The 24443-nt window shown below is 42.8% G+C and overlaps 3 protein-coding genes and 1 pseudogene across 3 annotated transcripts; all 4 read left to right on the forward strand.

Moving 5' to 3' along the window:
- Positions 1 to 1712: 1712 nt before the first annotated feature.
- Positions 1713 to 9906, forward strand: LOC139293196 (neoverrucotoxin subunit alpha-like; annotated as a pseudogene).
- On the forward strand, positions 3288 to 4854 carry pgap4 (post-GPI attachment to proteins GalNAc transferase 4). Its single transcript, XM_070922720.1, has one exon. It carries the CDS (start codon positions 3319 to 3321, stop codon positions 4513 to 4515), a length of 1197 nt encoding a protein of 398 aa, XP_070778821.1. The 5' UTR covers positions 3288 to 3318; the 3' UTR covers positions 4516 to 4854.
- A 2982-nt stretch (positions 9907 to 12888) lies between the features above and the next one.
- Positions 12889 to 16327, forward strand: LOC139299613 (protein NLRC3-like). Its single transcript, XM_070922432.1, has 4 exons — positions 12889 to 13019; positions 13487 to 13606; positions 14027 to 14262; positions 14478 to 16327. Exons 1-4 carry the CDS (start codon positions 12889 to 12891, stop codon positions 16325 to 16327), a joined length of 2337 nt encoding a protein of 778 aa, XP_070778533.1.
- Positions 16328 to 16837: 510 nt separating this feature from the next.
- LOC139293212 (ribonuclease inhibitor-like) lies at positions 16838 to 24443 on the forward strand. Its single transcript, XM_070915382.1, has 9 exons — positions 16838 to 16847; positions 17165 to 17315; positions 17671 to 17724; positions 20105 to 20278; positions 22109 to 22282; positions 22935 to 23108; positions 23678 to 23741; positions 23998 to 24049; positions 24319 to 24443. The coding sequence occupies exons 1-9, from the start codon at positions 16838 to 16840 to the stop codon at positions 24441 to 24443; spliced, it is 978 nt and encodes a 325-aa protein (XP_070771483.1).

The raw sequence follows: 24443 nt of genomic DNA on the forward strand, positions 1-24443 counted from the left end.
CTCATGTTAGTTTTATCTGAGAAATGAAACATGAAGTCAGTCTGACGCAGCTGCCGGATGACGACAATAGGACAAAAATGACATAGCTGTTGCCAAGGTAACAGCTAATAAACTTTTTAAAATATGTATCAGTGGCCGGTGGCTTTACGGGCTCAGCTTCCAGAGGCTTTCAAAGACACATCCCAGCGCTCCAGGATTCAGTTTCCAGAGCGATGCAACCTGAGCTGCAGGCAGAGTCCTCCTTTTCCCTTCTGCTGCGGATCAGCTGGTGGACCGACGCCGTCGTCTAATCTCCAGCTCAGCTGAACACTTCATGGTGAGGTGATAAATGCTACAGTCACGGATCAATACCTAAACCGATCGTTACTCTAAGCTGTTTTACATTTCAGCTTAAAGCTCCATATTCACTGAATAGCGCCCCCTACAGGCTGCAGAGTTCACTACAGCCACAACATGAACAAGCCTGATGACTTCACCAGTAGAGGACCTACACATGTAAAGCCTAGAGGCTCATCCTCTGATGAGCAGGAATGGGATCAGGACATTTCCTGTCTCGACCAAAGTGATGAACAAACTGAAATCTGATGGAAACCAGCATCTAAATGGAAATTAAACTCTTGAGCTTGAGTTTCCTGAGTCGCGTATCGTTAAGAAACACGCAAAATAACTTTAATGGTATCTTAGACATTTGGACACCAAGTTAAACGTTTATGGTGCTCCTGATGACGTTAACCAGAATGTGTGTACGCATTACAGTCTATAACAGTCTATAAGGACTCGTCTGTTAGCGAGCTGCAACCTGGTGTGGTTTAGTGTTCAACAGGCTCAAGTATTGTGACGGTTTAACCCGTTCAGCTCCGCTGGTTCACAGAGAACAGTGAGTATTACTTAAAGATATTAAGTGACGGCGGGCTATTTCACAGTAATGTGTAATGTTGTGTAACATTTTATCAGCGTGCTTGTGTGGAGGGGTGGTCTTTCTCCTCTGTGTACTTCCTGTAACAGTAGACATCTGTGATGTTCAGGTTAGTTACAGAGAGAAGCTGAAGTTTTCCCTCCTTTAGGAGCACACACGCTCACGTGCACGTGAAGAACAGTATTATAGTAATAGTATTTATTTAAAAGGTGAATGTGATGTTTTTACCCTTTAAAAACATCAGTCCATTCAGATGGATGTGGAACAACTATTTAAAAACAGAACGAAATGACAGTTATTGGTGCTGACTGTAAAAGAGGACTTCTTACTATTCATTTTTTAACTTTGCTTACTTTGCAGCTTCAGATTATTAATGCAACATATCATCAACTAATAAACAATCATATATTATTACAGATTAAAATACCCAGCAAAATATAAAGGCATTAAAAGTAGCTCCACCTTCAGCAGCTGCAACATTAAAGTGATGAACACATGAATGCATCAATAATTATAATCAATAATATAATATACATTATTCTGCAGAATTACTTCTTTTACTTTTGGTACTTTAAGTATATTTTGATGCAAATAAGATTTTTGAAGCAGGACTTTTACTTGTAACAGAGTACTTCTACACTGTGGTTACTGTGGTATTACTACAGTATTCTTCTGCTCATAACAAGAACAGGTTGACAGTTTGATGGATGTCAGCTGACGTCAAGACAGATGACCAGATCTGATCTGACCGCGTCGGTGACGTCACTCTGACGTCAGACAGACGTTCACATCAGAGATGAGATTTGTGATGAACTCCTCTGAGCTACTGCGGTGTGTTCACTAACACACGTCCCGGTCTGCGGGTCTGCGGGTCTGCAGGTCTGCGGGTGCAGCCGTCATGTTCTTCTTCACACTGTCAGTCTTCATTCAGCCCACAGTGACGTGGTCTTTCCCTCTCTGAGGTCCCGTACTGCCGCCTGCTGGTCCGGAACAGCTCAGCCCGCTGCGCCTGTGGTCGCAGTACAACGGTAATTGAGCTGCGGGTCTATTACCGTACCTGTGAGGACATGGCAGCGGCAGCAAACAGCAGCAGCTCTTCATCTCTCCGTGAGTCTTCCTCTCTGGTTGTCCTGTTCTGCGTCATGTTTCACCAGACTGTCTGTTAGCCTGTCAGTTAGCCTGTCAGTTAGCCTGCTGCTAACCAGAGTTTAGTTTAACACAGAGTTTATTCAGTGAAAGGAGGGTTTCTGATTCCGGTTCAGCAGTGCGGACTCACTGAACCGGAAGCGGCATAATAAGAAAAAACTGTTACAAAACAAAAGCGAACAGTGACAGCATGGAGGCGTCGGGGGGGGGGAGGTCTGCAGCGAGGCTCAGACCGAGATCCATGAAGAGGTTTTCACTTCAGTCCAGTCCAGTCCGGACTCACATGTGGCTGTGACGTAGGACACACGTTGCATAAGCAGGCTCCCTGTAATGGCACGTGCAGTTTGCTGCTGCTGCACACAGACAGACACATTGTCTTCAGGAGGACGACTGTGGATTTTGTCCTCCGTCAAATCACTGAACTCCTGTGAGCATCGTGTCTCTTCACAGACCAACAACTCTGTGGCTCCGCCTTCACACTCTCACTCTTTTGTCCAGACTTTGTTTTAAATTCTGTGGAGATCCCAACATTTGTCACAGGTCCCAGACCTGTCAGGCTGATGTGTCTGCAGCCATAACAACATGGCGTCTTGTCATTTAAAGATCCACACTGAGCGGTTTGTCTCTTCATTTTAAGAACCATAAGTGGACATTTAGGGGACAAATAACAAACCATGTACTCTGCCATGTTCATCCACTGTTCATTGAACATACGAAGACTTTTTTTACATTTAGGTTAGAGGAACCGAACCTCACCAAAACCATCAGCTTATTTTTAATTCCATAAAATGGAGCCCAAACTCCTAACTAAGTAAATGAGACATAATTTAACTTACTCCAGGCCATGGTCAAGCCCTACACCCCCACACCCCCGCCAGACCACTCCACTCCGCTGCCTCGGGACGGCTGTTTCATTTCGTTGTATATTTGATATTGTTTTTATGAAATATAGCAGACTACATTCACGCGCAGCACTGGGGATGCACTTAGATGAGACGCAGTCATGATTTTGGATGTCTGATAGTTCTTTTTCTTCCTTGTTGAATGCACTAAATGTGTTTCCATGGGATATGATTTGCAAAGATGATAATAATGTTCATCAGTTGATAACGATAACTGATCGTCTCTTTCTACAGACACCAGAGCAGAAACAGACGACCAGAGACACCATAAATGTTGACCTGAACCCTCCTGAGCAGACCCCCTCTTCCTGCGTTCATTTTGTCGCTGTATGGCTCCAGCCGGCCGTTTCACCGATGGCTCGATGGAAAGCGTTCTTCAGTCAGCACTTGCGATGGTCCAGCACCGTCAGCCAAGCCCTCATCCTGTCCATCATCACGTTTTGCGTCGTTCTCCCTCTGTGTTGCCACCGGCTGCTTTACTCTTACTTCTTCATCAGGTCCATGTACCTGGACTCCATGAGTGAGGAGGTCTTGCGGGAAAGCCTCGACCGAGGCCAGGACGCTCTGCACTTCTGGCAGAGCGCATCCACGGCAGCGGCGGTGTCTTCCGGATTCAGTGACATCGGCCGGCATCCTGAGCTGCTGGTTACCGTGGTGACAGCCAGGCGGAACGAGGGGCGGGACTTCCACTACCTGCTCCAGGTAATGCGGCAGCTGAGCGGCATTCTGAGAGGCTGTGGGGAGCAGCGGTGTGCGGAGGTGTTGGTCTGCGACGTGGAAAGCACTCCCCAGGAAAACCAGGACGCCAAGCTGCTCGAAGACCACTTCAAGGTGATCCGGCGTTCCCCTCAGGAGCAGCAGAGGAACAGGGAACGAATAAACACCTTCGAGAGGGAGAAGAGGGATTACGTCTTTTGTCTCCGCAAGGGATGGGAGCTGGTGAAGCCCAAAAACGTGGTTGTCCTGGAGGACGATGCATTGCCAACGCAGGACTTTTTCACAGTCATAAAGGACCTGCTGTCACGTCGGTTTGCCCTCCAGACTCTTTACATAAAGCTGTATCACCCTGAAAGGCTGCAGCGCTACTGGAACCCCGAGCCTTACCGCATCCTGGAGTGGGTGGGACTCGGGCTAGTCGGGGCGACGGCGCTCCTCCTCACCTTTCCTTACTGGAACCCCTGCTCTTTTTCCTTTACGCTGTCGGCCGGCCACCTTCTTTTCTTCACCCTCTACTTGATGGCTACTGCGGAGCTGCTGGGGCGGCACTATTTCCTGGAGGTTCGGAGACTTTCCCCGCAGCTCTACGCCGTCTCCCCGGCCACAGAGTGCTGCACCCCAGCCATGCTCTACCCTGGCAACGCCTCGCTCAGGGTGGCCGAGTATCTAGACGGCTCGGTCTGCGTCAAGGGGAACGCCAAAGACATGGTTCTGTATCAGATGGCGAGGACAATCCCCGGGGAAAGGTCTCACAGCGTCGAACCCAACCTCATCACCCACATCGGGGCCTATTCCTCGGTCAGAGCCAACCCACCCAAGCCCAAACTCCTCTGAGGACAGGACAGGAGGTGGAGGACAGTAACTCTTTAATCAGGTTCCTCCTGACCTGGTTCTACCTGGCACCTTCTGAACTGTTCAGACATTTGAAGACATCGCTCTGCGAGTATTGGTTTGGTGATTTGCAGGTGAAAAGTTGTCAAAGCATCAAGATGAAAAATGAGCTACGTTTGGGTTTTAATCACATAACTACACTGATTGTGTGTTGGGCTCAGAGCGGTACCAAAACACAGGTGACCTACACTCAATACTGTGCCTGAACGCCTCCTTTCAAATACTTCATCTCAATGTTGGTTCACTGGAAGACTTGACTAAATCGAAATGCTGCTGCAACGTTGAGATGACAAAAAGTGTCACTTTTCAACCACTTGAATCTTTTAACCAGCAAATCACACAAACCGCTCTCACTGAGCCAGGTTTTCAGTTTGGGACCAGACGTCGTATCATCGCTGCTGGAAAACGTCTTTAATCAGGTTTGCTGTTCAGCTGAGGGATCATATTCCCTCTGCTGTTGGATTCATTCTACTGCCTGAGATCATGACACTGTAAGAAATCAGATGCTGTCAGTTTCCACCATCATCATCATCCACTTGAAAACAACATAAAGGTTTTTTTGCTCCATGGATTTGATGAGGTGTCCACTGTTTATACACCCAGACCTTATTAAAACCGGGGTAGGAGATCGATAGCACTTTATCAACATGTCAGAGAACACATTAACCAGAGAAAAGCCAAAAGTTTAATTTCAGTTTCAGTTAAAGTGAATTATCTACAGCTGCTATCATCTGTCACCTGTACTGGCTATAAATGAGAAGCTGCACCCTGAGTGTACAAAGATAAGAGATGTGTTAGTCGGAGCTCCACAAATCATGTATAACCACGTATCAGAGTTTCATTTTGAAGAAACGTACCTTTCTGGGTTTAAACATTTTCACAGTGACTTTGAACACCAGCATCAGCGTGCTTTCAGAAAACTGGACATCTTCATGTTCTTGGGTTGCTAAGCAGAACTTGTCAGGTTGTTTTGGAAACAGGAAATTGTAGCAACGTCGTGGTTGAAAAAAGTGAACACATCTTTTACTGGCCATTTGTGAAGCCTCGTCCGTCAAGCTTTCCATTCTCTCACGCCACTTTTTAAAAATGAAAACGGAGGCAGATTTTTCATCAAAACTCATAGCAATGTTTGAAACAGCGGGTTTCAGACAGGAGACAGAAGCAGATTCTCATTTCTAGCTGGCGACAGTTGTGACTTTCACTAGCAGATTCTATCAGATTCTATCATCAAAATAATTTCACTTTCAACGTTAAAAGCGAAACATCTCTGAGGTAGAAAGTGTTTAGCTGGAGTTACTGTAGTGTGAACTTCCCAAAGCAGTTAGCTTAGTGTTAACAGACTCTGAAGAAGACATGTAGAAAAATGTTTATTTAAGGCCAGCATCTCACTGACCACTCTGTATCACTGAATGTGCCTTTAATGTTTCTTTATTGAAGTTTTACATCATAGAACAGAATATTACCCATGATTCAGCTCTGGATGAAATAAAAAAGAAAAAATCAATTGTAATATTTGAGGGCATTTAATTTGTACAAAGTCACATTTAATATTTTGGTCAAAGCAGCTGACCCCCCACCTAGAGTCTGGTTCTGCTCGAGGTTTCTACCTCTTAAAGGAAGTTTTTCCTCTCCTCTGTCTCCATAGTGCTTCTCCTGGTGGGACCTGTTGGTCTCTGTAAGAACATTATAAAGAGTCGGTCTAGACCTGCTCTGTCTGTAAAGTGTCATGAGATGACTTTTGCTGTGATTTGGCGCTATATAAATAAAGGTGAATTGAAATTGAATTGATTTAATCATCAAGTTAATTGAAAGCTGTAACAGGAAGCAGCTGTCCAAGTGAAACTGGTGGCCCTCTGAGTTCTCCAGTCTGCCACTAATGAAATGACACTTAAGATTCAGGAGCTCAAACTGGCTCCTGTTATCAGCTCTAAACCACCAAATTAAGATTCTCAAAGTCAAACGACAACCATATGATAAATATGAGATGCTTACTGTTTAAAACATGGCTGCACAGGATGCAGGTTATGGCACTTTTTAAAGAGAAGTGACATCTTCAGTAAATTTAAGATGATTTAAGAGTCCGAATACAAATTAACGTAAAGAACAAACCTGTGAATGATGATATCCACATGGAAAGTACAAAACACAGTTTTATTTTATCTACACATTTTAAAGGAATAGTTGTATACAAAGTGTAAAAATGACCTACTGGATAGTGAAGTTGTAGTTTTTACTCTTCGTTTTCTGTTCAGATGAAACAAACCAGATGTAACATGTTAATCAGTGAGCTGCTGGGAGGTGGACTGTTACCTCTGGACAGAGCCAGGCTAGCTGTGTCCCTCTGTTTCCAGTCTTTATGCTAAGCTAAGCTAAGTGACAGACAGGTGTGACAGCAGGTGTGTCGGACAGGTGTGTCAGACAGGTGTGACAGCAGGTGTGTCAGACAGGTGTGACAGCAGGTGTGACAGACAGGTGTGACAGTAGGTGTGTCAGACAGGTGTGACAGCAGTTGTGTCAGACAGGTGTGACAGCAGGTGTGTCAGACAGGTGTGACAGCAGGTGTGACAGACAGGTATGTCAGACAGGTGTGACAGCAGGTGTGTCAGACAGGTGTGACAGCAGGTGTGACAGCAAGTGTGACAGACAGGTGTGTCAGACAGGTGTGACAGCAGGTATGACAGACAGGTGTGTCAGACAGGTGTGACAGACAGGTGTGACAGACAGGTGTGTCAGACAGGTGTGTTAGACAGGTGTGACAGCAGGTGTGTTAGACAGGTGTGTTAGACAGGTGTGACAGACAGGTGTGACCTCCATATAGGGAGACATTCAAAGTTAAAAACAACATGATGCATAAAGTCATTTTTATTTATACATCGCAGCTTTACAGCCGGAACTACATAGAACATAAATTGTCTGTTACAGGAAAATATTGTTTTTGTTCAAGTTAGAATTTAACTGATCAATATGTTTAATGAACTATTAACACGATTAATGTTAACTGTTAAAATTATTAAAGTCTAAACTCACATGACATGATTAAAAAATTGATTAATTGAGAAGTTTTACTAAATTATATGAAAACATAAAATAGACTTTCAGAGCTGCTGATTATCAATTAACAATTTATCAACTAATCAAAACACTTGGTCATCTAAATGTGAACATTCAGATTTCATTTGAACAGCTGAAAAAATATAACTTGATTGGTTTCTACTGACCTGATTTCTGACTTCAACATAGCAAATATACAGTATACATATAGAAAATAAGGAAACACATTATTATTATTATTCTATAAATGATTGTTATATTTATTAAATATCACATTTTAAGTTTTTATTTGTGTTAATTTTTATGTGTGAGTTGAGAGTTGACAACATGCATTTCTAAAAGGAAAACGGTTTGATTTCAACTTGGTTGCGGTTTGACTTGGGTTTTATTTCTTACATATTAGATTTGATTTTGCATTTTAATCAGAATCTTGCTGCGTGAGTTCTGTCGTTCACTATAATACAAACATTTAAATTCAGAAGTGTGAAGTTTGAATGTTTTCTCTTTATTTTTCGATGTGTTCGTCGCTGCTGCATCATTTTGTTTTCATATTAAAGCATGTAAAGAGATTCAGTCTTCGGTCTGATTTTATTTCTTTTATATCTGAGCTCTGAATCTCTTAATGCTGCAACTGAACAAAGATTGATGTTCTTCGATTCGAATGAAAAAATATTGTTAAATCTGACATGTCAAAATAAAAGCACTGAAGTAATTTTACTCTGTCCTAGATCCCATTTAGACTTTGAGTTGAATTTAGATCTTGACGTGGTTCTGTTTGTATGAGACTCTCACTGTTCTCTGCATTCAGAACAATAAATCTGCAGGTTTGAAGTCACTTGGTTGTCGGGACGTTTTTATTCCAGCAGTGACGTCGTCTTGTCGACCAACCAGGAAGTTGGAGTGAAAAAAGGTGAATGAAGCTGTTTTGTGTTTGGTTCAACATGTTTGGATCTACAGGCGACACGTTGTCGCCCACTGAGCGTGCAATGGGCTCATATCACATGTCACATCAAGTTCAAAGTTCAAAGTTCTTTATTGTCATTGTCATAAAAACGAGACAGCACAGCATCCCCAGAGCCATAGTCAATAAATAGATAATATAAAAGTAATAAAAAACATAGCAATAAATAGTAATAAGTTAATTAGGTTAATTATTACATTAATAAGTAATAATTTCCAATTTCGAGGCAGTCAGATGGGTGCAACAATGCAAAAGTGGCTTTAGTGCTAAATCAGTTCATTCATTTCACTTGGGGTGGGTGGGGGGCTTCTTAACATAATGGTTGTTAAGAAGTCTTATGGCATGTGGGATAAACCTGAACCTGCCTGCGCACCTGTATGCCTGTTACTTGTAAACTATTTCACCATTAAACCACAGCTTCTGTGTCCACTGAAAATGATGTCAACGGGACAGATATGTCCGTCACTGCTGATTGGTCAGAGCAAAATAACCTCCCTCCCAAACAGAAAACAGCTGACATGAACACGATGTCACACTGAAGAATGAAGAGGAACAATGTGGACATTCATGGTCTGATTATCAGGCTGAGAAGATCTGAGACTTTATGATTTTAGACCTACACTATAAATGATAATTATTTCTTATCTTTATTGTCTGCAGTTTTTTTATTATTTTATTGTTTTCTTCTTCTTAACAAAGCAACAAATAAAGCCATCAGGTGTGTTGGAGGATAAACTGCTGCTGTATCGTGTCTCGTTCTCTCCATCAGACGCCTGTGAACTCACACTGGACACAAACACAGTCAACAGAAACCTCCACCTGTCTGACAACAACAGGAAGGTGACGTTAGTGACGGAGAAGCAGCCGTATCCTGATCATCCAGAGAGGTTTGACTTCTGGTTTCAGCTGCTGTGTAGAGATGGTCTGACTGGTCGCTGTTACTGGGAGGTGGACTGGAGAGGAGGGGTTTATATATCAGTGACTTACAGAGGAATCAGAAGGAGAGGAAAGAGTGATGACTGCAGGTTTGGAGGAAATAATCAGTCCTGGAGTCTGAGGTGCTCTGATGATGGAAGTTCCTCTGTCTGGCACAATAACAGAAGATCAGTCCCCTCCCCCTTCTTCCTCCTCCTCCCCCCGACTGTCCTGCTGGCACTCTGTCCTTCTACAGAGTCTCCTCTGACACACTGATCCACGTCCACACCTTCAACACCACATTCACTGAACCTCTTTATCCTGGGTTCTGGTTCTGGTTCTGGTTCTGGTCTGGTTCCTCAGTGTCTCTGTGTTCACTGGAGGAGGTAGAGTCTCCTCCTGTGTAGAGAAACACTCACACTGCTGACAAACTAACTCAAAGTTATGAGACAACCTTTTTTTGGTGAATGAACTGCAAGATTGTGGTTTTAAATACCTTGAAATACTTTAAAATATGTTTTCATTTCGTTTTTTGGGTCAAACATAAGTATTTACAAAACTCATTCAGTACATGAGGCACAATAAGCTGTGTGTAGGTTGTTAGAGTCATTTCTTGAATTCAGCATAAGTTAAGAGAGTTTTATGTAGCTTTCCTGCGTGTTTATTTGTATTAATGTGAAGAATAGGACTCTGAGACTGGACATGTTGTTTGAGCTTCAGCACTGAAATGATTTTATGAGCCTGTTTATAGTTTTTATTGAGGTCTGAGTTCTGAAGGTCAGTTGATACGTTTGAATTGTTTGTTTGTTGCAGTTAATGTTTTCTTTGTGTATTCAGATTAGTTATACAAAATATGATGAACAAGTAAATTATGATGTAAGGTTATAGGTTATAGGATGAGACATTATTGATCCTCAGGGGGACATTCACAAGTTACCCAGCGGTATATAAAGTAGTTCAAATGAGCTCCACCTTCACCAGCTGCAACATTAAAGTGATGAACGCATGAATGCATCAAAAATTATAATCCAATAATATCATTCTGAAATGGGCCATTGTGCATAATAAGTACTTTTACTTTTGGTACTTTCATTATTTTTTGATGCTTGTACTTAAGTAAGATTTTGAAGTCTTGTCTGAACGTGTAGCAGAGAGCTGTCAATCAAAGTCTTTCTTTCTTTTGATTGTTGATGAAGGAGGAGTCTTTACATGTTTTACTTCCTGTAAAATGTTCTGTAACATTTACTTTCTGTCCAAAAGACCAGAAACCTGAATGATGACTTTGGTAGAGAGCTGAGATGAACTCTGTGGGTATAAAGAGAAGTAACTGATCAACATGTTTGAATGAAAGCAGGTCGGCTGCTGTTAAATGTGTCATGTGATGAACTCATAATAAAACAGTAGAAGCTGAACTTTGTCCTGCAGCAGCTTCAGACCTGTTTATATTGTTTTAATACTGCTGGCTGGAGCTTTTATTGAAGCAGGTGGACGAATCTAACCCTCTTTTTCAACACAGACCTGATGAGGACACAAGTGAGCTGCTGGACTGACGAACATTCATGGAAATAAGTTGAGTAAGTGGAACTGAATTCTCTTCACTATCAGAGCTTTTCTGTTGTTGAAAATGTTCCTTCTTTCAGCTTTGAAAAGCTGTTTCCGATTGTTTGACGGTGTTCCTTAATGCAGATGGCGTCTGTGTGAGCAGGAAAAGAAAAGCTGAGGAGTGTAAAAGTTATATTTCAGAAGATGTTTGAGTTCAGATGATGTTTGATTTGAATGCTGACAGCGTGATGAAGGAGATGAAACTGATCTGGGGTCGTCGTGGAGGCAGCTGCCTTCTGTCACAGAGGATCAACTTCTGTTGAAAGGTTCAAGGTCTGTAGTGGGTCCAGTGAGTTTGGCAGAGAAGAGCTGATGTGGGTTCTGACTCGCCGCTCAAAGCTCTTCATGGTGACCGGAGTAAGTGCTGCTGGGCGGTAGTCGTTCAGGCAGAGAGGTTTGGACTTCTTGGAAACCGGGACAATGGTGGTCTTTTTAAAACACGTGGGGACTATGGATTTCAGCAGTGAGAGGTTAAAAACATCTGTGAAGACATCCAGCAGCTGGATACCGTCAGGACCTGGAGCCTTGTGTCAGTTAGTCATGTTGAAGGATTGACTCACATCTGCCCCAGATGTTTCCAGTGGGTCCTGGGCCTTTTCTTTACTTGCAGCAGGGGTGTTATACAAAGTGTGCGTAAAAGACACTTCCTCGTTGCTGCAGAGTTTATAGTGTTGGTTCATAGTCCAGTCCACATATTCCTGGTGCTGGAGCCATGGTAGCATGACTCAACTTTGTCCCTGTATCGACTCTTAGCCCTGTTGATGGTCTTTTGGAGCTCGACCCGGATTTTCCAGTATTCATCCAAATCTCCTGCGTTGTAGGCAGCAGTCCGAGCTTTAACCCGGGCGTGGACTTCCCTGTTCACCCAGGTTCAGGAGTGTTTGTACACAACGTCATCGATACGCTGCACTCATAGAGGTGATGAAGACACTTGGGGAAGGGAGGCTCACAGTTTCAGACTTTCAAAACATCTAAGAGTAATTCACAAAGCATTTTACCACTAAAAGCAGCTCCTCAGTCTGAGAGAAGTTGGAGGTCCGGAGGACTCAATAAATACAACGATAATGAACTTTTCAAAGCACGATTAGATGACCGGCGAGTTCATTAGGATCCAATCAGCTCATCGACCAATCAAAGCAGTCCAGACATGGTTGTCTGCGCAACACAACTAGATAAGAAACCTCTGTATGCAGCTCCAGATGTGCACTCTCATTCTTTCAGTGAATAACACAGAGATACGAGTTTGTCCTCCTCCAGACATTTAGCTTTGTACTGAGCTGCTCTGTAGACGAGTGACCACACCTAGTGGAGCGATGGCAGAACTACATCAGCTGCTCTGTGATTCTCTGACTCTCACTGGCTTTCTGGCTTCAGGTCAGACTGCTTTGATCCTGCTTTGCCCCTGTCTGTCTGTCTGTCTGCCTGTCTGCCTGTCTGTCTGCCAGAGTACTTTATTGTACTGACAATACAATCAGGAAAAAGTCCGATTTGGATAAATAACAGCTTCTTTTGCTGTTATCCTGACTGTCCACTGTTACGACTGGGGCTCACTTCCTTATTCTAAACAGGGATTCACGTCACTCACGTACCAAAGTCGCTACCGCCATCTACTGTCCACAGTGAATATCGCCCTGCAGGTGAAGGAGGTGAGTTTTCCACTGTTTGAGAGTTACACAAGGCGTTTTAAATGATACTAACAAGAAGTGTGACTCTTGAACAGACGTGTTTCTTGATTCTTGTGTTCGGAGCTCACAGTCAGTGTCACTGTTTTACCTCTCAGAGTGAAGATGAGTGTTTGTGTGGAGGAAGAGGAGGACAGAGCAGAGTCTGCAGGATCCAGCTGTCTGTCCATGAAGAGTGACCGGTCCAAAGATCATCCTCCATTCTTCAGTAATAGACCTGGACCCTCAGACACAAAGTAAGAGGACTGCTTCAACCTCCAAACTGTCGGCTAGAACCATATTTAGTGTGTTGAGGTTCTGCCTTTGACATTCCGGCCTGTTCCAAGCTGCCGTGGTTCTTCCAACGTTAAGTTCTTCCCGTTTCTTCTGGCATTTCAGTGTATTGATGCTTAACAATGAACATTTTGACTGTTTTATTTTTACATATTTTAACTTCTGCTGACGAACATAACAGAGATTTAAAGAGATCAGCAATTAAAATTAAATTAAAGTGCCGTGGAGGAGAAAAACCGCCGCAGAAGAAACAAGCAATGTATCAGGGTTTGCTAACAGGTTGGGATCCAGATGTTGACACAGTCGAGCTGAGGTCGAGGATACAGGTTGCTATTGTTAGGCAACTGAGCACTGGCAGTGTAGGGGTCACAGGGAGACTATTAGTGATTTATAGTGATTACTATTAATAAAAACGTTTTGCTGTTTGCAGAGGTCAGTACCACAGACAGAGAGCAGAGTCTCCAGGATCCAGCTGTCTGTCCATGAAGAGTGACCAGTCCAGAGAATATCCTCCATTCTTCAGTAATGAACCTGGTTCCTCAGACACAAAGTAAGAGAGAGTTTCTGCTGTAAACTGACCTGAAGATGATTAGTTTATTAGACGTATTTGAAGGAAACAGATTCATTCAACTTTAAAGCAGTGCATGCTCATCTTATTTCCCTTTCAATCTCAATCACTGAGAATGTTGAAGAACGTTCACAAGCTTGATTTCCACAGTTGGCCACAGGCGGATTCAGGCATGTCAACACCAGACCCCCATGTTGGAGATGACACTTTAATGATTTACAGAAGGATTTATCTGCACCTTCAAGTCGAAGTCACAGTAAAGATGTTTATCGAAGAATGCAGAGAAAGCAGCAGAGACGGAGAGAAATACGTTTTTAGAAAACTGACAGGCGCTGAAATATGTTTCTGACAGCAAGTCAGCTGAAAGAGTGACATTTTAGTGACAAAGAAATGTCTTTACAGAGAGAAGAAGAAACGTGGTGTTTCTGTGGAGGAGCAGCCGTCCTGCTGTGCCTTATTTCAGGACGTCCTGAAGGATCCGGTGTCTACCAGCTGTGGACACCGGTTCTGCCGACAGTGCGTCATCTCATACTGGGACCAGTCTGGTTCATCAGGAGACTCCTCCTGTCCCCAGTGTGGAGAAAGATCCAAAACAAAAGCAGGACTGCAGACAACCAGTCAGAGCAGCACTGTACAAAGTAAGACTGGACATCTGTCTGCTGATGTCATCGTGTCTGAAAACAGGATTCAGATTTGCTGTGTTGTACAGCAGAGACATGAAAGATCTTTATACAAATCACAGAATTTAAAACCCTTTCTTTATTTCTTTGCATTGTTTTAATGTTGGTCATGAATATAATCACCAGATTCTCAAAATCTTTTTCTTTAGCCTCACATTTTTCTTCTCTTCCAGGAGATCGTGGTCTGCAGGAGGTTTTAGGTGAATATAAGATCAGTCTGAGGAGCAGATGTGAACGTGTGACTGAAGGAAGTGATGAAACAGGAAGTGGAACCCTCCTCAACAGGATCTACACTGAGCTCTACATCACAGAGGGACAGAGTGAAGAGGTTAATACCCAACATGAGGTGAGGCAGCTTGAGATGGCTTCCAAGATGGAGACCCTCCACGACGCTCCGATCAAGTGCCACGACATCTTTAAAGCCTTACCTGGCCAACAGAGACGCATCAGAGTGGTTCTGACCAACGGCGTCGCTGGCGTCGGAAAAACCTTCTCAGTGCAGAAGTTCACTCTGGACTGGGCAGAGGGCTCGGAAAACCAAGACATCAGTCTGGTGGTTCTGCTTTCTTTCAGGGAGCTGAACTTGATCAAAGACCAGCGGTACAGTCTTCTCACGCTGCTCCATGTTTTCCATCCAACATTACAGAAGGTCACAGCAGAGAAGCTCGCTGTCTGTCAACTCTTGTTCATCTTTGACGGCCTGGATGAAAGCAGACTGTCATTGGATTTCCACAACAACGAGGTTGTGTCTGATGTCACACAGAAGTCATCAGTCAACGTGCTGCTGACAAACCTCATCGAGGGGAATCTGCTTCCCTCGGCTCTCGTCTGGATAACTTCCAGACCTGCGGCAGCCAATCAGATCCCTCCTACATGTGTCGACAGGGTAACAGAAGTACGAGGCTTCACTGACGCCCAGAAGGAGGAGTACTTCAGGAGGAGATCCAGTGATGAAGAGCGGTCCAGCAGAATCATCTCACACGTCAAGACATCCAGGAGCCTCCACATCATGTGTCAGATCCCAGTCTTCTGCTGGATCACTGCTACAGTTCTGGACCACATGTTGACTACAGACCAGAGAGGAGAGCTGCCCAAGACCCTGACTGACCTGTACTCACACTTTCTGCTGGTTCAGACAAAGAGGAAGAAGCAGAAGTATGATGAGGGACATGAGACGAGTCCACAGGAGCTGACGAAGGCTGACAGGGAGGTTCTCCTGAAGCTGGGGAGGCTGGCGTTTGAACATCTGGAGAAAGGAAACATCATGTTCTACCAAGAAGACCTGGAGCAGTGTGGTGTTGATGTCACAGAGGCCTCGGTGTACTCAGGAGTTTGTACAGAGATCTTCAAAAGAGAGTGTGTGATCTTCCAGAAAACAGTCTACTGCTTTGTTCATCTGAGCATTCAGGAGTTTCTGGCTGCCGTCTACATGTTCCACTGTTACACCAACAGGAACACAGAGGTACTGGAGGCTTTTCTAAAAGACTACAAATACAGGGACTCAAGATTAAAGTCTCCTTTCGAGAAGATTTCTAACTTTTTTGGAAACGATGATAGCCTGGATGTCTTCCTGAGGAGCGTCATGGAGAAATCCCTTCAAAGTAAAAATGGCCACCTGGACCTGTTTGTCCGCTTCCTTCATGGCCTCACTCTGGAGTCCAACCGGAGACTCTTAGGAGGCCTGCTGGGTCGGACAAAGAGCAGTTCAAGACGCATCCAGAGAGCCATCAACAACCTGAAGGAGATGAACAGTGATGATATCTCTCCTGACAGAAGCATCAACGTCTTCCACTGTCTGATGGAGATGAACGACCACTCAGTCCATCAGGAGATCCAAGAGTTCCTGAAGTCAGAGAACAGATCAGAGAAGAAACTCTCTGAGATCCACTGCTCAGCTCTGGCCTACATGCTGCAGATGTCAGAGGAGGTTCTGGATGAGTTGGACCTTAAGAAGTACAACACATCAGTGAAGGGACGACGGAGACTGATTCCAGCTGTGAGGAACTGCAGAAAGGCTCTGTAAGTCCAGATGTGATTAACATTATAAATCAGTGTAGATTAGTAGGTTAGTTCTTCAGATATACACACATTATAAAATTCTAATTATTCTTAAAATAACGTTCTGCATGTTCATTGCAAAAAATATTCATCATTGTATTTTGTCACAGATGATCCTGTTTCAAATCATTATCCAGTTTTTTGTTGTATCTATCTTCCTTTGGGTGATGGAGACAACATGCAAACCTGGTAAAACAAATGAAGGACTTTAGAGGTTGTGGTTGAGGTTTTATCACAACAGCATTTGATCACAACCAGTGCCGTCTCTTGCTATGTGCGGATTATGCGGTTGCATAGGGCCCCCAAAGCCACAAGGGGACCCCTAAGCTGCCATTTGAGCCTTTAGTAATTCATTTTATTTTTTTAGAAATTAAAATGGCCGGTCGCTCTTGGTAGAAAAGTGCCCATGTGTGTTGAGTGAAACTGTAAAAATGGTTTTCTAATCAAGGTGGCCTCATGCTAACTCTGTGGAGACATGGGATCAGGTCACACTGACAGACTGTGGATGTTATGGAAGCCTAAATGTATGACATTTTCTCTCCCTTCATCTGCAAGATTAAAGCAAAACAAAGATTGAAAGTCTGCAGGTATGAGAGAGAGTGATGAGAATTCTTGTTTCAGTCAAACACAGTGAGATAAGATTAGCTGAACCACTGATATGACGAGCAGATGTTAATCAAAACAGGATATGTCAAACTGTTTTGACAATTAATCCATGAAGTAAATATAAAGTGTCCTCTTCCATAATAACATATTTTGTAATATATCTGTCATGACAGACTTTCTGACTGTGGAGTCTCAGAGACTCACTGTGAAGTCGTGGCCTCAGCCCTGAAGTCCAACCCCTCCCATCTGAGAGAGCTGGACCTGAGTCTCAACAACCTGCAGGAGTCAGGAGAGAAGCTGCTGTCTGCTGGACTGGAGAGCCAAAACTGTAGACTGGAGACTTTGAGGTCAATAGAGGGAGGGGTCAATCTGTATCAAAGCAAAGATCCAGTATTTCCTGGTAGTGCATGTAGTTTTTCTGTATATAGTCAAGTAAGTATTTTGTGTTTGACACTGTTTCAGTGGAGGAATAGTAACTCAAAGAGGGATTTTGGTTCTGAATAGTCTGTAACACCCACTTGTTTTGGTTAACTCAGACTGCTGAAGCTTCATATTAGTTTCAGCTGAACTTATGAAGTCATTTCTTACAGTGTAGTTGTGTTAGTAAGGGACCACTTCACACTCGGTACAGACAGATAGAATGATTACTAAGATGTATGATAACTCTTTTATGTACATATGGCATGTGGCCGTTGTTTCAAGAAAGACTTGGACCTCTCCTCTGAATGACATTTACCCACTAAGCTACCAAATACAGTAAGAAGAAGATCATGTAATGAATGAAATAATTAACAGTTTTTTATTCCAACATGTCTGAGTTGATAATGATCCTCTAATTGCAGACTTAACTGAGATCAGCACCATGTTATTATTGAGTGTCTGTGTGTCATCATGGCAAAATGTGTTCCTGGAGACACCTTCTGCAGCGGGAACTATCACAGAAGCAGTTTTGAGTACGTTGCCAGGTGTTGGTATATGTGGACAGGATTTGTCAACGTGATAGCGTCACAACAGTGAAAGATGGATGTGGTCCGAGCAAGAGGCCAGGGCGTCTGACATTCTAAAGCTTCTTCAGCTCTGAACAGATTATTAAACACTGAATGATTTCAAGCAGGAACATTGTCTTTTAAAGTGACATCATTTATTCTTTATTCAGATTGACAGACTGCAGTTTGTCAGAGATCAGCTGTGCTTCTCTGGCCTCAGCTCTGAAGTCCAACCCCTCCCATCTGAGAGAGCTGGACCTGAGTGACAACTACAAGCTGCAGGATTCAGGAGTGAAGCTGCTGTCTGATGGACTGGAGAGTCCACACTGTAGACTGGAGACTCTGAGGTCAGTTCACTGACTCTCTGTTACTATTGTAGATCTGATATGTTTCATTAACAGTTGAACCTAATTCATGTTCATACACAACTTACCTCCATAAAGTTCTACATTTCCTTTTGTTCATGTTTTCATGTTTCTGCAGTCACAACAGACGTCTGTATCTTAAAGAAACTGTGGAACATGTTTCCTCTGTTAGTTGTTAAAGTCAATGAATGTTTATGATTTTTGGTAAATGGTCACATCTGTATACAGAAGATCCTCTGAACTAATATTTGTTTTCAATTGATAAAGTTTACTTTCTGAAGTAGAACTATTTCTTTGATGATGTTAACTTCAATATATTTTCACAAATAATATCTGATCAGTGATATTGATCCTTCAGAACACACACACACACACACACACACACACACACACACGAGAACACAGAGATCCATGCATATTTCCAAATGCAGCTGTTTAAAGGATCAATATAGTTTGTAGTTCCAGACTTGACTGAGATCAGCAGCATGTTATTAATCTGTGTTGACATGAATAGGTGTCTGAATGTTGTGCTGACATTTGGATGATGTCTGTAGAAGGCTGACATCATGATGATCCACAATAACACAATGACAAAGTCACTCATTTGAGGGAAAAGCTCATTGATTAGGACATAGTAATGTTGAGCTGCACATTTAAAACCTGAACACATCTGATTGGATTGTAAATAGATTTTTATCTTCATCATGTATTCTTTATTCAGATTGAGGGGCTGCAGGTTGTCAGAGATCAGCTGTGCTTCTCTGGCCTCAGCTCTGAAGTCCAACCCCTCCCATCTGAGAAAGCTGGACCTGAGTCTCAACAAGTTGCAGGATTCAGGAGTGAAGCTGCTGTCTGCTGGACTGGAGAGTCCACACTGTAGACTGGAGACTCTGAGGTCAGACACCATGTTTAACTTCTGTGCTGAGATTAATATGATGTGAAAGTTGTGGTGACACTAAACTGCAGACATAAGGCTGATATACTGATCCACACTGAGTATCTTCATGCTGAAGTGGATTTTCTTCTTCTGTGGTTTAGTCCATTGACTGTGGCAGAGCAACATTGAGCTGCACATTTAAAACCTTAATATAACAAGAAACATCTACACTGGATAATTCACTCTGGGCCTCTGAAACTCTTGATTTTCACCTTAAATTCTGGTGTCATATTGTTTTCTTTTTGAAATTAATCATAATATAACATAAATAAATAATCTCTATTTCAGCTTTCAGACAATAACAAATATATTCAGTGTTTTCTATTTCCAACATCTTTATGAAGCTATATGATGCTCATACTGACTGAAGAGTTTAAACGGAAGAAGCTTTGAATTTATGACTCCACTTTTCCTCAAAGAAATATTGTGGATGTCTTTTGTTGACATTTCCCCAAAATTCATCCTGACACATTTGTCCTCTTTGTAAACTTTGGGATCTCGAGTGGAATCTTAAATCAGTTTCTGTGGGTTTTTATTTGTGTTTGGCTGCACAACATGAGTTTGTATAGATGGAGCCACTGGTGGAGCTGACAGCGTTTAAGAGGTGAAGTCACTGCGTCTTTATTGAAGCAGCAGCACGTTGTCATTAATATTAATGAGAGCTCTTTTTCACTTTTTGTATTTGACAGTTTTGAACCTGCATCCTGTTGGGTTCAGGTGTTTGGAGTTTCCATTTTCTAAACTTCTACATTCTAAAGCTTCTTCAGCTCTGAACAGATTATTAAACACTGAATGATTTCAAGCAGGAACATTGTCTTCTAAAGTGACATCATTTATTCTTTATTCAGATTGAGGGGCTGCAGTTTGTCAGAGATCAGCTGTGCTTCTCTGGCCTCAGCTCTGAAGTCCAACCCCTCCCATCTGAGAGAGCTGGACCTGAGTGACAACAACCTGCAGGATTCAGGAGTGAAGCTGCTGTCTGATGGACTGGAGAGTCCACACTGTAGACTGGAGACTCTGAGGTCAGTTCACTGACTCTCTGCTTCTATTGTAGATCTGATATGTTTCATTAACAGTTGAACCTAATTCATGTTCATACACAACTTACCTCCATAAAGTTGTACATTTCCTTTTGTTCATGTTTTCATGTTTCTGCAGTCACAACAGACGTCTGTATCTTAAAGAAACTGTGGAACATGTTTCCTCTGTTAGTTGTTAAAGTCAATGAATGTTTATGATTTTTGGTAAATGGTCACATCTGTATACAGAAGATCCTCTGAACTAATATTTGTTTTCAATTGATAAAGTTTACTTTCTGGAGTAGAACTATTTCTTTGATGATGTTAACTTCAATATATTTTGACAAATAATATCTGATCAGTGATATTGATCCTTCAGAACACACACACACACACACACACACACACACACAAGAACAAAGAGATCCATGCATATTTCCAGATGCAGCTGTTAAAAGGATCAATATAGTGTTTGTAGTTCCAGACTTGACTGAGATCAGCAGCATGTTATTAATCTGTGTTGACATGAATAGGTGTCTGAATGTTGTGCTGACATTTGGATGATGTCTGTAGAAGGCTGACATCATGATGATCCACAATAACACAATGACAAAGTCACTCATTTGAGGGAAAAGCTCATTGATTAGGACATAGTAATGTTGAGCTGCACAATTCAAACCTGAACACATCTGATTGGATTGTAAATAGATTTTTATCTTCATCATTTATTCTTTATTCAGATTGAGTCTCTGCAGTTTGTCAGAGATCAGCTGTGCTTCTCTGGCCTCAGCTCTGAAGTCCAACCCCTCCCATCTGAGAAAGCTGGACCTGAGTAACAACAAGCTGCAGGATTCAGGAGTGAAGCTGCTGTCTGCTGGACTGGAGAGTCCACACTGTAGACTGGAGACTCTGAGGTCAGACACCATGTTTTACTTCTGTGCTGAGATTAATATGATGTGAAAGTTGTGGTGACACTAAACTGCAGACATAAGGCTGATATTATACTGATCCACACTGAGTATCTTCATGCTGAAGTCCATTTTCTTCTTCTGTGGTTTAGTCCATTGACTGTGGCAGAGCAACATTGAGCTGCACATTTAAAACCTCAATATAACAAGAAAAACATACACTGGATAATTCACTCTTGGCCTCTGAAACTCTTGATTTTCACCTTAAACTTTTGTGTCATGTTGTTTTCTTTTTGAAATTAATCATAATATAACATAAATAAATAATCTCTATTTCAGCTTTCGGACAATAACAAATATATTCAGTGTTTTCTATTTCCAACATCTTTATGAAGCTATATGATGCTCATACTGACTGAAGAGTTTAAACTGAAGAAGCTTTGAATTTATGACTCCACCTTTCCTAAAAGAAATATTGTGGATGTCTTTTGTTCATATTTCCCCAAAATTCATCCTGACATATTTGTCCTCTTTGTAAACTTTGGGATCTTGAGTGGAATCTTAAATCAGTTTCTGTGGGTTTTTATTGGTGTTTGGCTGCACAACATGAGTTTGTATAGATGGAGCCACTGGTGGAGCTGGCAGAGTTTAAGAGGTGAAGTCACTGCGTCTTTATTGAAGCAGCAGCACGTTGTCATTAATATTAATGGAGTTGGTTCCCAAAGCGCTTTACAGCTAAGTCTCATTCACCCGTTCACTCACACATTCACACACCAATGGCGACCGAGCTGCCATGCAAGGTGCTGGTCTCCATCGGGAAACAACTTAGGGTTCAGTGTCTTGCTCAAGGACACTTCAACATTGAATGAATGATTTCAAGCAGGAACATTGTCTTCTAAAGTGACATCATTTATTCTTTATTCAGATTGAGGGGCTGCTGGTTGTCAGAGATCAGCTGTGCTTCTCTGGCCTCAGCTCTGAAGTCCAACCCCTCCCATCTGAGAGAGCTGGAGCTGAGTCTCAACAAGCTGCAGGATTCAGGAGTGAAGCTGCTGTGTGGTTTTCTGGAGAGTCCACACTGTAGACTGGAGACTCTGAGGTCAGTTCACTGACTCTCTGCTTCTATTGTAGATCTGATATGTTTCATTAACAGTTGAACCTAATTCATATTCATACACAACTTACCTCCATAAAGTTGTACATTTCCTTTTGTTCATGTTTTCATGTTTCTGCAGTCACAACAGACGTCTGTATCTTAAAGAAACTGTGGAACATGTTTCCTCTGTTAGTTGTTAAAGTCAATGAATGTTTATGATTTTTGGTAAATGGTCACATCTGTATACAGAAGATCCTCTGAACTAATATTTGTTTTAAATAATATCTGATCAGTGATATTGATCCTTCAGAACACACACACACACACACACACACGAGAACACAGAGATCCATGCATATTTCCAAATGCAGCTGTTTAAAGGATCAATATAGTTTGTAGTTCCAGACTTGACTGAGATCAGCAGCATGTTATTAATCTCTGTTGACATGAATAGGTGTCTGAATGTTGTGCTGACATTTGGATGATGTCTGTAGAAGGCTGACATCATGATGATCCACAATAACACAAAGTCACTCATTTGAGGGAAAAGCTCATTGATTAGGACATAGTAATGTTGAGCTGCACATTTAAAACCTGAACACATCTGATTGGATTGTAAATAGATTTTTATCTTCATCATGTATTCTTTATTCAGATTGTGGGGCTGCAGTTTGTCAGAGATCAGCTGTGCTTCTCTGGCCTCAGCTCTGAAGTCCAACCCCTCCCATCTGAGAGAGCTGGAGCTGAGAGGAAACAAGCTGCAGGATTCAGGAGTGAAGCTGCTGTCTGATCTGAAGAAGAGTCCACACTGTAGACTGGAGACTCTGAGGTCAGTAGAGTGTTGGACTTTACAGGTTTTTCCTGTAAACCTCCGACCTCCTCAGTGAAGCTGTGAGAGCAGAATGGTGACCGGCTTCAGGATTGGACAGAAAGACACAGAGAGAGAGACACCAGCCAGCCAATCAGATCAGCCAGAATCTTGTTGTGATCACATGTGAAGACGACTGTTGTGTTCATGTCTGACAGAATTAGAGCTGGATTACAGCTGACAGCATTACAAGATGTGTAGAGACACCGGTCCTCATTCATCAAACTGTCCTACCATCAAATCTGATCTCAGAGTGTTTGTTCTCTCACTTCAACGCTAAACAATTGATCAGTTCATCTTCGTCACTGCTCTGAGATCAGTCTTTGTCTGAACATGTTGGACCTTTAACATCATATAGTTGTCTGTCCACTTGTCTTTGGTTTTGTCCAAATATGTTTTTTTAACAGACTCCATATTTACATATTTGTCATGTAACATTTCAAAAGTAGATGAAATGGTTTTCACAGCTTTGAACATTGACAGTAAATCCGTCCTTACAGTGAGCAGTGAATATCTCTCTGTTTCTGCAGTAATGATGCGTTCAGGGACTCTCAGCACTTTATCTCCCGTGTGTACTTCAGGGAAATCTGCAGAGTAAACAGACTCGATGTCTAAAGTCTCTGCAGGTCTGTGAGCTTCCTGCTCAGTGTGTTCACTCCAATACGTTAACATGAGAGCTGAGAGGAAGCTGGCTACGCTGCACAGCCGCTCCACTTCTGGTCTGAGCAGGACTGAGGTCCCTGCTGGTCTTCATACTGGATGTGCTGCATCACTGACTGACAGCTGATGCAGGGAGTCTCTGTAAACACTGATTCATGACTTCTGCTGTCTGTCTTCTGTCTCTCATCAGCTGGTGATCTCTGTCGGAGTGGGAGTGATCAGGAAGGTGGTGGTGTTGAGAGGCTCAGCTGTGTCCTGATGGTCCACAGAGGTTGAAGCAGCAGCAGCAGCTTGTGTGAGGAGAGACTCTGACTGGGCCATGTTACTGGGAGGCAGAGTGGAGAGGAGAGCTTCATCCAGCAGCGACTGACAGAGGAATCACAACAAGTGGAGATGACTCTCAGTGCTGCAGTCTGAACTGCTCTGAGATCAGCTCCACTGTCAGACACAATGTCAAGTCCACCATCATCCCTGTGTATGTATCATCAGGGTATCTGGACTGTCTCTGCAGACACACTGAGACTCCTCCACTCCTTCTGCTCCACACGCAGCCACTTCCTCCACCTGGACCTGGACCTGGAAGCTGAACCTGGACCTGGAGCTGGACCTGGACCTGGAACCATAACCTGGACCTGA

The sequence above is a fragment of the Enoplosus armatus genome, chromosome 2, assembly GCF_043641665.1.
Source record: "Enoplosus armatus isolate fEnoArm2 chromosome 2, fEnoArm2.hap1, whole genome shotgun sequence".
NCBI lineage: Eukaryota > Metazoa > Chordata > Actinopteri > Centrarchiformes > Enoplosidae > Enoplosus > Enoplosus armatus.

What these genes read in the sequence shown, in the direction of transcription:
- pgap4 (XM_070922720.1), top strand. Translation starts at nt 3,319, where the DNA reads ATGGCTCGATGGAAAGCGTTCTTCAGTCAGCACTTGCGATGGTCCAGC.
- LOC139299613 (XM_070922432.1), top strand. Translation starts at nt 12,889, where the DNA reads ATGAGTGTTTGTGTGGAGGAAGAGGAGGACAGAGCAGAGTCTGCAGGA. An exon ending in CCTGGACCCTCAGACACAAA is followed by an intron (nt 13,020 to 13,486) that starts GTAAGAGGACTG and finishes TGCTGTTTGCAG; the next exon opens with AGGTCAGTACCACAGACAGA. An exon ending in TCAGAGCAGCACTGTACAAA is followed by an intron (nt 14,263 to 14,477) that starts GTAAGACTGGAC and finishes CTTCTCTTCCAG; the next exon opens with GAGATCGTGGTCTGCAGGAG.
- LOC139293212 (XM_070915382.1), top strand. An exon ending in TGTAGACTGGAGACTTTGAG is followed by an intron (nt 17,316 to 17,670) that starts GTCAATAGAGGG and finishes CGTTGTTTCAAG; the next exon opens with AAAGACTTGGACCTCTCCTC. An exon ending in TGTAGACTGGAGACTCTGAG is followed by an intron (nt 22,283 to 22,934) that starts GTCAGTTCACTG and finishes TTCTTTATTCAG; the next exon opens with ATTGTGGGGCTGCAGTTTGT.